This window comes from Nestor notabilis, unplaced genomic scaffold, assembly GCF_000696875.1.
Source record: "Nestor notabilis isolate BGI_N333 unplaced genomic scaffold, ASM69687v1 scaffold26043, whole genome shotgun sequence".
NCBI lineage: Eukaryota > Metazoa > Chordata > Aves > Psittaciformes > Psittacidae > Nestor > Nestor notabilis.
This window is the reverse complement of record NW_009922857.1, coordinates 10,339-26,733: the sequence shown is the minus strand read 5'-3', so window position 1 is coordinate 26,733 and position 16,395 is coordinate 10,339. Positions and strand designations below refer to the sequence as shown.

The following is a 16,395-nucleotide window of genomic DNA, read 5'->3' as shown; positions in this document are numbered from 1 at the left end:
CTCAGTCTCCCCTCTGGCAGTTAAAGCCATTCCCAGTTACGTCCTCAGATACACCTCTATAAGGGACCTGCTGACTCAGTCCTATGGATCTCCTGTGGGAAACTCACTGTCACCTATAGGAAATGCTCCTGTGTAACCAGCACATCCCAATAGGAAACCCACCCTCTAATCCATGGGAAGCCCTGCTGGACTCACCTCTGTAGGCCCAGCTCACTCCTGTAGGGATCCCCCCATTCCTCACCCTCCAGGGCTTGCTGTCACTCACAGGACCCCAGCTCTCTCCAGCAACACTTTGGGGCTCCCCTGCTCCACACAGGGGGTGCTGGACCCTGCTCTGGGGCTCAAACTGAACCCAGATCCCAGCAGCCCCATGGATTCGTGGTGCCAGGCAGGGCAGGGGTGTCACCAGGTGCCTCTGGGTTGTGAGGTGCTACAGTGGGGGCACAGACACCCCACTTGTGGTGCCAGTGAGGCCTGACCTTACCCAGCCCCAAGTGCCAGGAGACAGGATGAGCTCATTCCATACCTGCAGTTCCTGCTGCCTCAGCTCCCTACAAACCAACCTACGGGACACAAGCCAAGCTGGGGGGTTCAGGAGGATAAACCTGCTAAAGGGATTTCCCTTTCTGTTCGGATGTACACAAAAACAAAGACACCCCCGTTCCCTGAAGTGAAACTGGGGCAAACGGAGCTGCTGCAGCCCACTTGGACCACACAGGATGCAGTCTGCAAAGCTGCTGCTTAGTGCCAGGGTCCCTTGTGGGCTGCAAGGCTGTGCCAGGCACCCGCTCCTCTTCCCTGAGCTGCTGCCCACGTGGGCTTTGGTGCAGATCAGCACAGCTTCCTGTGGAGAATGGCAGCTCTTCCAATCTAGTGCTTGGATGAGATAGGGGAAAACTCAGGTTGTTCTCTCCTGGGTGGTGGTTATTCTCAGGAGAGAACTCAGGTTATTCTCTCCTTTCTCTTCACACCCAGGCAGAAGAGAGGAAAATAACACATAGACAGACTCTTCTCCAGGCTCTATGAACATCACCCTGTTGCCCAAAAAGCCCGTAGAAGCCAGTGTAGTTACATCACTACAAGGTTATAGCTTAAACCAACACTTCAACAAGTTGATGCCTCTTTTAGCATCGTCCTTCCCCTTCTTTTCCATCTCCCCCCTGGCTTTTCCTTTTCTGTCACCTGGAGCTCTAAGTCTCAGCTTCAGGCCAGTAAATGGTTCCACGCCTGTGTTTGCTTTGCAGGGCATGGCAGGAAAGTGTCCCCCTGAAGGAGCTGCAGCGCAGGGGTGTCTGCCTGCTGAAACTCCACGCTGCCAGCCAGAGAACTGGCCTCTACGGCCGCCTGCTCGTGACCTTCCAGCCTAGGAAACACGACCTAGATGCTGAGCTGCCTTCTAATAGCTTTGGGCCTGGTGAGTGAGATTCCTGTCGGGGCAAAGTAAGAGACGACCAACATAGAATCATAGAATGGTTTGTGTTGGAAAGGACCTTAAGCTCACCCAGTTCCAACCGCCTGCCACGGGCAGGGGCGCCTCACACTGTGACACCCAAGGCTCTGTCTAACCTGGCCTTGAACACTGCCAGGGATGGAGCATTTACCACTTCTTGGGCAGCCTGTGCAAGGGCATCACCACCATCTTCCTAATGTCTTTCTAATGTGGTATTTGTAAAGACTGAACAATTGATGCCAAGAAGGGAGAAAATGTTATGGCTACATGATGAGTCTAGAGGAAAGCAGCCTCTTTCTTCCTCGGCTGCAGACACGTATGTTGCACCAGGAAGGGCTGGTGACTAAACTGCTGGTTTCCTCCTGCTCAGTTAATGAAACCGAAGCCCTGGTCTCTTGTCATTAAAGATTTCCTGGCATTCTTTGTCCAAACCAAAGTGTTCATGTGGTAGGTGAGGAGCTTTAGTCATTTGCACTTTAACAGTAAAACAGAAAGTGGATTTTCCTTTTCCTTCCTGAGGGGTTGTATTTCCTCCATTTGGGGCCATGTTTGGTTGCTGGGCTCCCTAAAAAAGCCTCTTTTCACAACGTTTGCCCTGGTTCATGCTCTCTTCAAACATGTCCCTGCAGGAGACATCGCCGGCCTGTACGAGGCAGCCAGCCAGGGTGACGCGCTCTGCACGGGCATCGTGACACGTGTCACCTCCCGAGCAGTGACAGTCGCCTTTGAGGACCCTCAGGACACACTGAGCCTGGACCATGAGCGCTCCTACCGCCTGCTCAAGCTGGCCAACGATGTCACCTACAACAGGCTCAAAAAGTAAGGCCCAGGGCTGCAAAAGCCAGCTGGAAAATGCTGAGTTTAACCTGGAAAAACACTTTTGGGCCAGGTCTCAGTTTACTTCACTAGGCTGGGCTTATCTCTTGCCCATCTATTCCTCCTGCTCCAATAGCAGCTCCACTTAGGGGAGGTATCCAGCTTTTGGCTGTGCCTTTCTTTCTGCTCAGTACTAGGGGAACCTGTACTGTAGTAACTCAGCTGGATATGTTATGCTACAGCGTCAAAACAGCCTAAATTTATCTACCTCCTGGCTGGTTTGGTCCATTCTTCCCTCTTCCTCTCCCACCCCTCATCCCACACTCAGCTACACACTGTAGTTCCATGTTGTATCACCTCTGGTACTTACTGGATTCTGTGTAGAGCCTTTTCCATCCTGGCAGGAGAAGTGAATAGCTCTGTGCTGAATTCATGTGCTGAAAAGGCTCAGCACAGGGTCTGACTGAATCAGACTGGACGAATAGGAGCAAGTGGAAGGAAGCCTGACCAGCATGAGGGATGTGAGTGTGAGGGCTGGGGGAATGCAGCAATTAGTCTGTTGGGGAGTAACATTTCCAGCTTTGGGGGAGCTCAGTCTGTGCCCACAGTCTTCTGCCCCTGGGCCCTGAGGTGCACAGGAACTTCCAGGAGCTCGTGCTGTGGTGTAACCTGGCTCTTCTTTCCTTTGACAGAGCTTTAAATGCACTGAAGCAGTATCGGGGGGGTCCAGCCTCTGACCTCATCGACGTCCTCTTCTTTTCTGCTGAGCCCAGAGCATTCAGTGAAACAAGTAAGATGCTTTGTTATAAGATTTCCTACCAGACCAATGGCAGCGACTGCACTGGTCTTTCTAGAGGAGTGTTCTGCTCCCTCAGAGCCCCTGGACCTTCACAGCCAAGCACATACACTGGGGCTGCTACTGGTTTTAGTCTGCCTTAGTATGGGAACTGGAAGCTAGGCAGGTGGAGAACCCTTTGGGCTGGACTGGTGAGAGCAGTGCTGTGGCTGCTGGTTGTAAGCAAAGATATGGAAAGTTATTGTGCAGAAAGAGCACTTGTGGGGAAATTTCACTCTTCAGAGCAGTCGGGAAAGCCTGAAGGTCCACGCACACACACACACACAAAATAAGGGCTCTGTGCTCTGTCGCTGCCCAGTTAGAAGGATTCTTACCTCTTCAGATGTCACATCTGACAGAAGCAACGAGCCAGCGAGTGCCCAAAGTAATGATGGTGCTGCCTCTACTCCTCTTCCAGTCCTCAAAGTCCTGCCTCTGGGGCTGCCCAGCTGAGAATGGTGCTTGTGGCCTCTCAGGTCAAGACCCATTCTTTGAAACTGCCCATGGGAACACAGCTCTGATCTTTGTGAGGTTTTATCCACCCCAAACATGCAGCTTACTGTGCTCCAGTAATAACACCCAGGTGTTGAATGCGAGCAGTAAGTGGTGGTGTAACTGGCAACGTCGAACAGTTACTTTCCTTACTGATTTATGGGCAACTGGACACACTTTGGTCATGTAAAGACTCTTGTCATCACTGGGACAGAGGCTATTCAGCTGGTTAATGCTCACTCTTCTCAGTGTACCAAGTAAAGCTGGATTCTGGCATAAACCAGGCAGGATTTGTGATGGGGAATTTGTTTGCACACATTCATGAGTCTGAAATTCAATTTAGTTTATGAGGCATTTCTGATTTGCTTCCTGCCTCAATCCCATCCGTAAACTTGAGAGATCAGAAACTGCCAGTGCTGCTTCTATATTGAAAAACCAATAACTCTGCCTTCATGGGAATTAAGTGACTGGAACTGCTGCAGCTGGAAATAGCATGAGAACACTTGGGTTTTTACAGCCTTATTGCATTCAGCCAGGTTGGAGATGTGCAGGCTGCTCTGGTTTCATCAAATACTTAAAACCTCACAACGGTTGAGTTTTACTGTTGGTTTTAAACTGGGTTTTACCAACAGCTGTCAAAAACTGGTGTATAAGTAGAATCCCTTTTACTCAGATGTCTTTTTATGTGAGTCTATGGGAAAAATGAAAGATGGAATTACACAGCTTTCCCTTTGAGAGCAACTATGGGGGAACCAAAGCCTCTGATCAGCAGAATATCCAAGTGCTCAGCAACTGCTAAGGAATGTTATCCCTTGACAGAGAGGAAGCATCCTCTGGGCTGCTAAAGTCAGGGGGTGAAGGCAGAGGGTGGATGAAGCTGCCCAGCAGGCCTGGGCAGCAGTTCTGCCTCTGAGCCACACAGAGCTGAGGTCTCTCCTCTCACCTCAGCATCCTGCCACAGGTGACACCATCCAGCCCTGCCTGCCTCTGTGCTGGCCAGGGCTGCACTGCTTCCCCCCCAGCACAGCTCCTGGCACTGCACTTGCTGCTGCAGCTTTCCTCTCACTGTGATCACTGTGGTTGGTTGGTTGCCTCTCACACACAACTCCCACGCCCTGCAGTACCCCTCTGGCAGGCTTCTGATCCATATACCAAGGACAAGGAGTTCAGGTTAGTGCAAGTGATAGCTCCATAGTTCTGAGCACTGAGCTTAATCCAAGTCAGACCTCTTAGCCTTTGGCTGCCTGGGACCTTAGTGCACTCAGAGTTTTAATATTAGATACAAGGTTTAAATTTTAATGAGCTAACTTTCTCTGCTTCAACTCTGCTTCTTCCCTTGTGGAGCAGAACTGCTTCTCTAACAGAGAAAAAGTCCTTTTCACCACATTGCTCAGCTGTGCCAAACGAAGCAGAGGTGAACTCCAAATATCCCCAGCACTGAGAACACTGACAGAAACATTCAGCCACATCAGACAGACGAAGGAGATGCAATATGAGAAAGCAGCGTATCACCTGAGAACAGCAAAGCACTCTGGCAGGGAGGAAAGACCTTCCATTTACCTTCTCACCTTAGAGCTTCTTTCTCCCAAGCTGGAAAGGTGTCACACCAGCCAGGAATTAAATAATAATGACTGTAGCTGGGGCCTGCAAGGTGCCCTGACCTGCCCCCCTCCACTGGGTTGAACTGGAGGACAAAGCAGCTGCCTGGGTAAATCCTGTCCCTTGTGCTTCTTGTAAGGAATAGCCCATGCAGTTCCTCAGGTGTCCCACCACTGTAGGACACAGGGATGTGTCTCTGCAGATAGCACAGACACTCACAGGTGTGTGGACTGTCCGCAGAAGGCAGGAAGTGTTTTCCAGGAGCACACAGAAGGACAGAGAAACCTCACAGCATTTCAGGCTGCTGCTCCTCCATGGCACAGGAGCTCCTTTCATGACCAAGCATCTTTTAGCCTGGTTTCTTAAGGAGATGCTTCCCTGTGTCTCATCCCATCCATTATCTGATTTCAGACCAACCTGGCAGGAGTCTCAGGGTTAATAAGTTCTGTACATCTCTTAAAACTGGCTGTCTAGACACAACTCTGTGAATGCCATTCCAGGATGCAGTGTATTTGTAATACCTTATAACAGTCTTCCAGTGCCTAAAGGGGCTCCAGGAAACCTGGAGAGGGGCTTTGGACAAGGGATGGAGAGACAGGGCAAGGGGAATGGCTTGAACCTGCCAGAGGGGAGGTTGAGATGAGCTCTGAGGCAGAAGCTGTTCCCTGTGAGGGTGCTGAGGCGCTGGCACAGGGTGCCCAGAGAAGCTGTGGCTGCCCCATCCCTGGCAGTGTTCAAGGCCAGGTTGGACACAGGGGCTTGGAGCAACCTGCTCTAGTGGAAGGTGTCCCTGCCCGTGGCAGGGGTTGGAGCTGGATGGGATTTAACCTCCCTTCAACCCAAACCAGTCTGTGAGTTTATGATTGTATCTTCTCCCCCAGTTACTGACCACCATCTTACACAAGCCCACTTGCCAAACCCATACTCCAGGACATTGCTCCAGTGGGAATTGTGCCTGCACTCATCACTGCTGGGAGGATTCACCCTGAGTAGTGAGCAGGCCTTTCCTGGCACTGGGAAGCAGCCGTGTGCAGATTAGCACAGCATCAGCAGCAGCTCTGGGAAAGGGCACTAATGTGGTTTTGTCATTTCTACCCTCTGCTCATGCTGCTGTTTCCTCTGCTAAGCCAATATCATGCACTGGTCACACACCAGCAGCCACTAACTTCTCACACCCATGTGTCCATTGGCTTTATCGGACTCCTCGTCAACCTCATCAGCCTGTGGCTGGATTTAGGCCCCCTCCTGTGCTGACACAGACTTAATATAGCTCCTGCATCAGCACACTCGGCAGGCTGCTCTCCCAAGATAACCAAGGAGCTGTGATCCCATCCTGAGAGGATCAGAGTGCAGCAAAACTATAACCAACTAAAAGCTATTTGCCAGATAGGCCATGAGGCTCATGTCACTGTACTTGGGTATGCCCTGAAGAAACCCTGTACAACCAACCTCTGGAAGAATGGAATCATAGAATCCTGGAATGTTTTGGGTTGGAAGGGACCTTGACGCTCCTCCAGTTCCAACCCTGCTGCAAGGTGCTTGGGGTGCCCCCCTGGATCTGGCCAGGAGAGTGTGGCTCAGTGCTGAGCAGGGCCAGGCTTCTCCTCCCTCCTCCTGAGCTGCTGGGACTGGGCATGGATTGAGGTGTTACCTACAGAGCTGAACAACAAAGCCCAGGTCCTTTTAAAGCATTTAAAAATGTAACTCAGTAGATATCTTTGGCATAACCCAGAACACCAGACGAGCTGGGGGAGAACAACCTGGGGAGTAGTCAAAAGAAGCGTTAGAAGGGATCACCAGTATGTAGATGGGATATGCAACAGAATGGGGCTGGTCCCCACCACAAAGCACTTCCACCTTTACCTTGCTGCCTCCAGAAAGGGACCAAGTGAGAGAATGAGCTTCCTAAAGATAAACTCTGACCTGACCAGGATTTCTGCTCATTACTCTCTGGGAAGCAAGTTACAGATGCCCACCTGTAAAAGATGCTCTGCTTGGCTCTCCTCCACTTTAACTTGCACATATGGCCCAGGAACATTTAGAGCTTTCACACCAGCAATGTCCTAGGAACAATCCTTCCTTGCCCAGAGCAGGTATTCTGGGGACCCCTGCACCTCTGTGCTGTGATGATATACAGAGACTTTGCTTGCCAGCAGGGGCCAGCCCTGCTCTGCTGCTGAGCAAAGCCTGCCAAGCCAGTGGGCACAACCTCTTTGCTTTCCAAAACAACAAGCCTTATTGTAGGCATAACCCTGTGCAGATCAGTAGTAGCCACCAGCTCCCTCCTATAGTCCTGGTCTAGAACAAGCAATGGGGTGTTGGGTGAGGAGAAGCTCCCCATGACCCGGCTTCAGTTTGTGCTTGAGTCCAGAACTCCCTCGTGTGCTGGGCTGCACCCCCAGAGCATGAGCAGCAGCTCAGGGAGGGGATCCTGCCCCTCTGCTGTGCTCTGGGGAGACCCCCCTGCAGCCCTGATCCAGCTCTGGGGAACAGCACAAGGACAGGGCTTGGAGCAACCTGCTCTAGTGGAAGGTGTCCCTGTCCATGGCAGGGGTTGGAGCTGGAGGAGCTTTAAGGTCCCTTCCAACACAAACCAGGCTGGGATTCTGTGATGCCGCAGGGCTGGAGCTGGGTTAATGGATGCCTTCCAGCAGCACCAGTGCAAATCCTACGCTGATGGCTCATAAGGATCTCCTGGGCCAGCCCTGCTGGGGTGGATAAGCTGGATTCCTTCAAGTGAGCCCACTTAGAGCCCAGCTGGTGGATGGAGCAGTGTTTACATGCCACAGCATCATCCCTTCCAAGGCTTTGCCCTCCTCCTCCTCCTCCCCACTGACATGCCCAGTCCTGGGAAGAGGCCTGTTTCCTTGCCTGCCCACGCTCAGCGCTTGGCAGCGTGTGGTGAACAGGGGAGAGGGTGTTTCTGAGCTCATTCCTGGAGCAAGGAAGCATCAATGACTCCTACGTCCCGGCTGTTCCCTGTTGTGGGAAATGCCTTGCAGTTTTTAAGCTATTCTTTCTCCTCCAGCCCATGGGGTGCTTCCTCCTCTTAGTCATTAGCACACGGACTCCAAAGTTGTGTAGAGCCAGAGCAGGTAAACAGGGAAAAGCATCACTACTCCTGTTTCCCTCTTCCTCACAAGTGCTGTTTACCCCAGAGCCCTCATTCAGCTGGGCTGCTCCAGCAGCCAGCACCAGAGGTTACGTGGGAGAGCACACAGGTTAACCTGCCCAAAGCCAGGAACAGCTTCCATGCTTTCCATCAGGCCCTCAATGCAGAGAGAGTGCTGAAACACATGATGCCCACAGGGAATGCTGCCCGGAGATGTGCCTTACATAAGCGTTCAGTGGGAACATGATTTCCAGTCACCTCAGTGTAATGAGTCACCAGCTCTGCTGTAATTAACTCCCATAATGAACAAGGAGATTAGGGGGGAGTGGGAAGAAATATGGGTTGAAATTAGATAAATCTGGGAGGTAAAAGGCAGCTTGTGACAATTCCATCTCTGCAGTGAAGCCCATTCCCTGTAATGCACTTTGCAGATTCATTCCCCTTTTCTCTTTCCAATCATTATAACTCAAACTAATTTGAGTTTTCACCATTCCTGTTGCTGTTTTGTATCTTCTTCCTGCCTTCCTCTTCCGTCACTGAATAATACAGGGCTGCTCCTTTCTGCCCACAGATGCCGTAGGTTTTCCAGCTGCTTTATTCACCAGTACTATCTTGGGTTTGTAGATGGGAATGGGAGTGATTTGTTTGCAAGATCACAAACTTCCTCCCCTCTTTTCATTGAGGGTTTACTAAATGTGCTGGCTCACCTCAGAAATAACCCCAGAGCACTTCCACACCCAGGAGATGCTACACATGTGGTGCTTGGAGAGAGGCTTTGGACAAGGGCCTGCAGGGACAGGCCAAGGGGAATGGCTTGAACCTGCCAGAGGGGAGATTGAGATGAGCTCTGAGGCAGAAGCTCTTCCCTGGGAGGGTGCTGAGGCGCTGGCACAGGGTGCCCAGAGAAGCTGTGGCTGCCCCATCCCTGGCAGTGTTCAAGGCCAGGTTGGACACAGGGGCTTGGAGCAACCTGCTCTAGTGGAAGGTGTCCCTGCCCGTGGCAGGGGTTGGAGCTGGAGGAGCTTTAAGGTCCTTCCAACCCAAACCAGGCTGGGATTCTGTACTAAAGCAAGTAAATGCCTCTAAATGCTGAAGTGTTCCAGTACAGACTAGCTGTGCTCTCAACTGGATGCCTGCTCCTCCTGCAAGACAGGAGAGGAGGAGGAGGGACACAGGGAGGGAGCGGGTTTGAAAGCATGACAAGCCTCACTTCCAGCCCGGGCTCTTTCAGCCGCCTGGGTGGGACACAGCAATAACCTTCCCCCCAGGATGGTTATTCCCATTATCAGATTGATTTGGGCCATCTCCTGAGAGCTTCTTGTATTCATGGATTTGTGCTTCTCAGCAAGCACCAGGTGAGGACCAAGCGACTCTCCTGCTGTCTCCCCAGAGCCTCTGCAGCTTTACAACAACTCACTGGATGCATCGCAGAGGGAGGCTGTCTCCTTCTCACTGGCACAGAGGGAACTTGCCATCATCCATGGACCACCTGGTACAGGAAAGACCACAACACTAATAGAGATCATCCTGCAGGCAGTACAGCAAGGCCTGAAAGTGAGTATCAGAATATAGAGGTGGTTTCTTTTGCAAACTCATTGCAAATCCAGCTCATCTCCAGATGGAGCAGATCCAGTCATAGCTGTGCTACACTGCGGAGCCTGGCTTGGCTTCCGAGGACCAGGCAGCTGAAATCGGGTGCAAATAGAAGCTCCAAAACCCAGGCCTGGTATTTACTGAAGACCTTGCACTTGCTTCCAAGCAAGGTGAGAGTTGCCTTTGGTGTCTGGAGGCTGTGGAGAAGTCAGTGGGTTATTCCTAAAGGATGTGTTGGTCTCCCTTTCTCTGCCGAGTGTCTTCCTGCTTGGACACTGTTACTCCAGCCTTTCGCCATCCTTGGCCGTGACAAGCTCTTTGTGTCTCCCGTTGCAGGTGCTGTGCTGTGCCCCCTCCAACGTGGCAGTGGATAACCTGGTGGAGAGGCTGGCCAGGCACAGCCTGCGCATCCTGCGGCTGGGGCACCCTGCTCGCCTGCTGGAGCCCATCCAGCGCCACTCCCTGGATGCGGTCCTGGCTCGGGGAGATGCTGCCCAGATCGTGGCAGATATCAGGAAGGACATCGACCAGGCCTGGGTACGTGTCCCCACCACACGAAGCTCTACATTGGCACTGCCTGATCTGCTGGCCAGGCAAGCTGCTGTGTCTCTCGGAGTCAGGAACACCACTGCCACATCTTGGCTGTGGTGATTGTCTTCCAAGAACATCTAGGTCCTCTGGGTTGCCCCAAAATTGGTGGCTAGAGGCAAGTCACAGGCACAAGTCCTGACATGAGCCATTGGCACCAAACCTGGTGCTTCTGAGCCCAGTGATGCCCCTAGTCTGGATCTTACTGTGTACAGGTAGGGGCGAAATACTGGTGGGCATGAGCCTCCCTTTGTGGTCAGTCAGCAGCAGAAAGGCCACTTCAAGGAGAGGAAAGAGAAAGAATCTTGAGTGCAAGGGACTGACAGTTGGAGATACATGTGGCCTGGATTAATCCCATTTACTCTGATTGGGAGGCATTTAACCTGGCCTTGGAGGAAAGGACACATAAGGAAGGCTTCCTGCCTCAGGAGGGATCTCACAGAGAACCTGTACCAGGGGTGGCCTGAGCCTCCTCAGTCACCTGCCACCAGTGCTCATCTTCAGCTGCTGTAGGAGCTGAGAGCAGATTCATCCCAGCCAAATTCCCCATCAAAGCAGCAAAACATCCCTGAAGCATTCAAGGCCATCCCTGGATCTCTCTCTCCCCACCCCTGGCAGTGCTCAAGTCCAGGTTGGACACAGGGGCTTGGAGCAACCTGCTCTAGTGGAAGGTGTCCCTGCCCGGGGCAGGGGTTGGAGCTGGAGGAGCTTTAAGGTCCCTTTGCCCAAACCAGGCTGGGATCCTGTGATTGAAGCCATCATCACTCCCCTGTGGGGGAGCTGCTGCAGTGCCTGCTCCCCAGCTGATCTGTCTGGCATTGTTCATGCCATCCTCTTCACCAGAAACACTCACATCGTTAATTCACTTCCTACCAAGAAGTCTGCTGTCCTGATGCTCCCTCCCACTCTCAGCCACCTCAAATAGAAAACACATTACACTGTAAAAATGCATCCTTAATTTTTTCTTTCCCAACCTAATTCTCCTAAACTCAATTTACAAAGTAGCTCTTTCACTTGAGGTGAGTTTTGATACTAAAGAGATTTTCCCCTCCATCTTCTGGTGGCAGCATGATCCAGAAGCCACTTTGCAGCTGTATCCAGCTCAAGAGAGCTCCTGTCTTGATCAGAGGTGCAGGAGAGCATCTCCATACCCCTGCTCACACGTGCTGTGGTACTTGCCTGAGCTCATTGCCCTGGTATTGCATGTTTGCAGAGCAAACACAGCTTCCAGCTCCATGAGCATTGATCTGCAGCCACCCTCAGGAGCAGCTGCAGGTTTCCCTGCTGAGGTTGTGCATCACCCAGAGTTTCTGCTGCTGGGGCAGCACTCGGCAGATGAGTGGTGCTTGCACGTGGTGTGAGGGAAGGAGAGGGCATGTGGGGCTGGTTCCTGCAGGGTGCACTAACCTGCTGGGGAGGAGACCCAGCTGTAGTCACAGCTCTGCACTGAGTCTTTTTCTCACTGGTAGTTGATGTTCCCCTTCCTCTCCTTGGAAGCACTTTGGAAGGTGGGAGGAGGTTGGGTTTTTTCCACTGTTGATTTTCCGTAGTAGAAGGGAAATCAGGGAGAAATCAGAGCCTCCAGCACTAAGGTCTCCATCTGCTTCCTCCCTAGAGGAAGGGGTACATGGTGATGGGGGATAGGAACTGGCCACCAAGGCTTGTTCCACCCTGAAACACCAAACAAAACCCCAGTAGCACACTGCTGCAGTTCAGCTTGCCTGGCAGTGCTCCGGGCTGCCCATGGTCAGGTCTTTCAAAGAGGATACACTTGCATCATCAGCATCTCTCCCTGGCTGCAGAGAGCTCACCTCCAAGGTCCTCACCCATCTTTCCCTCATCTTCCCTGCAATATCCCCTACGCACCCCTGTAGTAATGTCTTCCTTTGTGCAGTCCACATTCTGACTCATCTCACTCCTTTCCTTCACCACTATCCCCCAACCACAGGACAGCTAGTGATAGAAATGACCTCCCAGGCTCTCTGCACAGTTTCTGCCCCCTTGTGTCTCCCTCCCTTACCTGTTCAAGCTTCAAGGTTTCCAGGACATCAGCTTCTGGATACTCTGCACCAAGAAAGGCAGTGCTGAGCAGGGTCAGCCAGCAGGGCAGGTCCCAGGCAGGGCCAGAGCAATGGGGCAGGCAGCCCAGGAAGCAAGGCAGGCTCAGGATGCAAACCCTGTAGGTCAGAGCCAGCCCAAGCTCTGGCCTTAAATACAGCTCCCAGGCAAGGAGTGATTGGGTGGGGGCCAAACGAGGCAGCTCAGGGCAATCGGAGCCTGCTGGGACCCCCAGAGCCCTCCTGGGGAGTGAGTGGGATCCAGGCCCCGTCCCTGGGGCTCGCTGGGCCTGGCAGTGCTCTGTTAGCCCTGGCCTGGGCTCCCAGAGCTGGGGGTCACTCCTGTGTGTGAATCTGAATGTCACCAGCGAGCAGTTGCTGTTGGTTCACTAACCAGATCTGTTCTGCAGAGCAGACACTGAACTTGGCCCCGCTGGCACCATCACTTCTGCCCTCTCATCTTCCCCTGTCCTAGCAGAGAAGCAGTCGATGCTAATCTGCTTTGTCCCTTCATCTCAGTGGCTATCAAGAGCTGTCCTTGTGGATCAAGCTGAGGAGAAGATGCCTGTGTGATTGCTTTGTCTGTGTATCTGTCTGTGATCCTCCCCTGTAGCTTCTGAGCCTGTCAGCCAATTCTGACTACACTTGACAGACAAGCAGAGGTTTCACAGGTATTAAATACCTACAAGTTTAACCAAAACACGTGGCTGAGTGGAGGAGTGAGGCACAGGAGTGTCGTTCCTAGGGAGAAGGCTGCGGTAGGAGTGTTAGACACCAGAGGATCCACCCATACAGAGGATGCTATAGGAACCATCAGGTCTTATTGGTTTGGCCACATATAGAAGCTTCTATCTGCAACCTTCTGAGCTTTCTCAAGTGACCAGCCCGTCCTCCCAGGAAACATCCCCATTTCCATCTGGGAGTGTGGTGGCTTCTCAAGGCGACTGCAGTGACCGAAGCCTTGGCTGGTGTCTCGTAGCTGCTGGTGTGTAGCTGGGGAAGCTCTGGCAACCAGAGGTGATGATTTGATGTGTTAGATATGTTTAACAGGCGTTGCTAAAAAAAGCCCTGAGCCTGTCTAGATACTGCTCTGCATCATTGACAGCAGCTCAGAGACAGTCTTTAACAAGGCAGAGCTCTGCTTTGGCTGGACAGGGTGCACTCAGCTTGGGGAGTCCTGCTTCAAGGTCACTTGGAGCCACAGGGTCACCCCAGGTAAGAGAGCACAATGAGACAGGAAATCCCAGTTCCTCACCCAGCAAAGGCACAAGACCCATTAAGCCCAGTCACCATTATACATACTCCTTGCTCTGTGCCCAGATGCTTTGACCAATGCCTAGACTCAGCTGTCAGGTGGACTGAAGCATTTGACCTCCTCCCCTGGGGCACAGGAAGGTATAAGGCAGAGCAGGAAGGGCTGAGCAGAGGATTTGAGGACAGGGAGTTACTCTCCACCACCACATGTTCACAGTTCAGGACTATCAGAATGTGCAGCAGAGGAGTTGCAGCATAGACCATGTCTGGCTGGACCCTGGGGGATGCTGTTAGTCCTGATGCCCTGGTCTGATGGGCAGCAATACTCACATTTTACTTGTGGTACTGATTCAGGTCGTCCTTTGCATAGACAAATACTCTTTCTGCTTCAAGCACTGGCTGTGGAAGGGGCTTTGTGGGAGGGAAAGGGAAGAGAAACTGTGGTTCCCTGGGGCAGATGATGAGGAGCCAACGTATCACAGTGGACACAGAGAAGCCGTGTGCATCCAGGCTCTGTAGTTAAACCCTAGGACCAGGAACACTTTGTTCTAGCTTGATTTTTCTGTTCTATAGACAAAAAGCAAGAAGGCTCAAGACAAGGGGGAGCGGAGCCACTTTCTCAATGAGATCAAGACCCTGAGAAAGGAGCTGAAGGAACGAGAAGAAACTGCCGTGGCTGCAGCCCTCTCCCACGCCAGCGTTGTCCTTGCTACCAATACAGGTGCCACATCCTCTTTTCTTTGCAGTATCTTACCTCCCTTGCCAGGACTGACATAAACCACATGCCCTGAGATGCAGCATCCTGCCAGGATAAGAGGGAGACTCAGGCTTCCTGCTCCAGGCTCCTGGGAGTTAGTTTGCTGCAAGCTCCCCAGCTCCTCCACACTGGGCTTCTCCCTGCTCACCCTCTGGCACAATGATGCTGTTGTTCAGCAAAGAATCCAGGTCTAGAAAGGCCTTTGGTGTGAGCCAGCGTGGCCCATCTTTGGTAGCGCTGAGTAGGAGCTGAGCTTTCAGTGCATAAACAAGTGCTACTGGAGGTGTGCAATCTGCTTATTGATTTCACAAGTCACATGGAATTGCTTGGATAATTCCCATGACTGATCCAATACAGCACATGTTCCCATCGCTGGGCCTCAGCCTGCATGGGTTTGCTTAGTCCTGTAAACCACCCAAGGGATTTAGGGAATGGTTCCGTGTCAGGCATAGGGAGAGGGTTCCTTCCTTCAGTAAAAGTGCTGGTTTGTGCTGATGTTGTGTGGATCAGGTGTGATTTTCCCCTGGGATCATGGGCCTTGCTGGAGCTCTGTGCAGTTCTGCTTCAGGGAAGGGTGGGGGGCAAAGAAGGGGCCTGGATTTTGTGTTCTCCTCAGGTAAGCATTCCTGGGATTTGTCTGAGTCCGCACAGTTTGATGGGATTTATTGTCCATGCAGCCACACTGCTCTGTTGCTACGTTCAGCTGAGAGAGGATTTACTCATGGCAACACACAGGGACACCAGTGACCTTTAGTTACTGGGAGCTCGATAACTCCAGGCAGGCTGTAAGGGCAGGAACCCATGTGCAGAGCTGCATGCCACACTGGTGCAGTCTTTCTGAGACAGACAGAACCTTCTGCTTGGTTCTTTTCCTTCCACCTTCAGCATGGCAAGAGTGCAGAGGCCAGGTTCAGACTGAATGCCCCTTGTAACCCACCTGGATTCATACAGGCTGGACGAAAGGGTTGTAAAGGAGAACAGTGTCCCAGCTGACAGGCTGTGCCATGTGAACTGCTGCAGAGCTGGGCAGGCAGCAGGATTCCCAGGGGCACAGCAGCCCCCCATCAGTGCTGCCTTCAGAGCACAGGAACTTTGCAGAACCACCTTGGAGAAGACTGTGAAACACTCTCCTTGTCTGGCCTCTTCACCCTCCTCTGCCCCTCTGCCTCCCCTCTTCTTACGAGCTGCAGCGATGTGTTTGGTGCCTCTGAAGTGCAGGGTTCTGCTCAGTGTGAGGGTCTCTCTGGGTTCCTGGCTGGGTTATAGCAGGATGTGTGTAAGGATTGTTTGTTTGGCACTGCAGATGGATGTAAACCCAGCCCTGGCTGTGGGTGTGTGCTGCCCCTTCTGCTGCCACGAGGAAGGCCAGAGCAGCACAGTGGGGTCTGCAGGGCAGAGGGATTAGGTCTCAACTGATCTTCCCTTCCTGGCTGTCCCTCGGTGTCTTGGGCAAGGCAAACCTCACATCCATCACCTTGGGTTTGGATTGGTGAGAAGCTGTTTGCATCAGAGGGCAGCAGGGAAGTGGGTTTTCATCAGTGCTTCTACTCCACTCCTGCTCTGGGCGAAGGATTCAAGCATGTTCTGTTTGTCATCTGGTTTCTCTGTTGCTTGCAAAGATACTTGGAAGATCCTGGGCCCAGATGCCAGGGCTAAAAAGGGACAAACAGGGATTGGCAGAAACAATTCTGACATAGGCATACAAATGTGTATGTATTTGGCACAAACTGCAGGGCTGAAATCCTAAATCTGTGCAAAGAAACATTATTTTACCTGCCTCCCTTCATCACAAAGCTTGTGTGGTTTGGTTTATACCAGGTTTTGCTCTCTGGGCTTACCTGC

At 52.3% G+C, this 16,395-nt stretch overlaps 1 protein-coding gene across 1 annotated transcript in view; it reads left to right on the top strand.

Moving 5' to 3' along the window:
* Nucleotides 1-1,244: 1,244 nt before the first annotated feature.
* The window catches only part of IGHMBP2 (immunoglobulin mu binding protein 2), a gene marked incomplete at both ends in the record, with an annotated part of 23,528 nt that continues 8,377 nt past the window's right edge, over nucleotides 1,245-16,395 (top strand). The window contains 6 exons of the mRNA XM_010011845.1: nucleotides 1,245-1,414; nucleotides 2,080-2,269; nucleotides 2,959-3,056; nucleotides 9,695-9,858; nucleotides 10,234-10,434; nucleotides 14,370-14,515. Of these exons, the coding sequence (XP_010010147.1) occupies nucleotides 1,245-1,414; nucleotides 2,080-2,269; nucleotides 2,959-3,056; nucleotides 9,695-9,858; nucleotides 10,234-10,434; nucleotides 14,370-14,515 (969 nt within the window). The remainder of the gene's footprint in view (nucleotides 1,415-2,079; nucleotides 2,270-2,958; nucleotides 3,057-9,694; nucleotides 9,859-10,233; nucleotides 10,435-14,369; nucleotides 14,516-16,395) is intronic.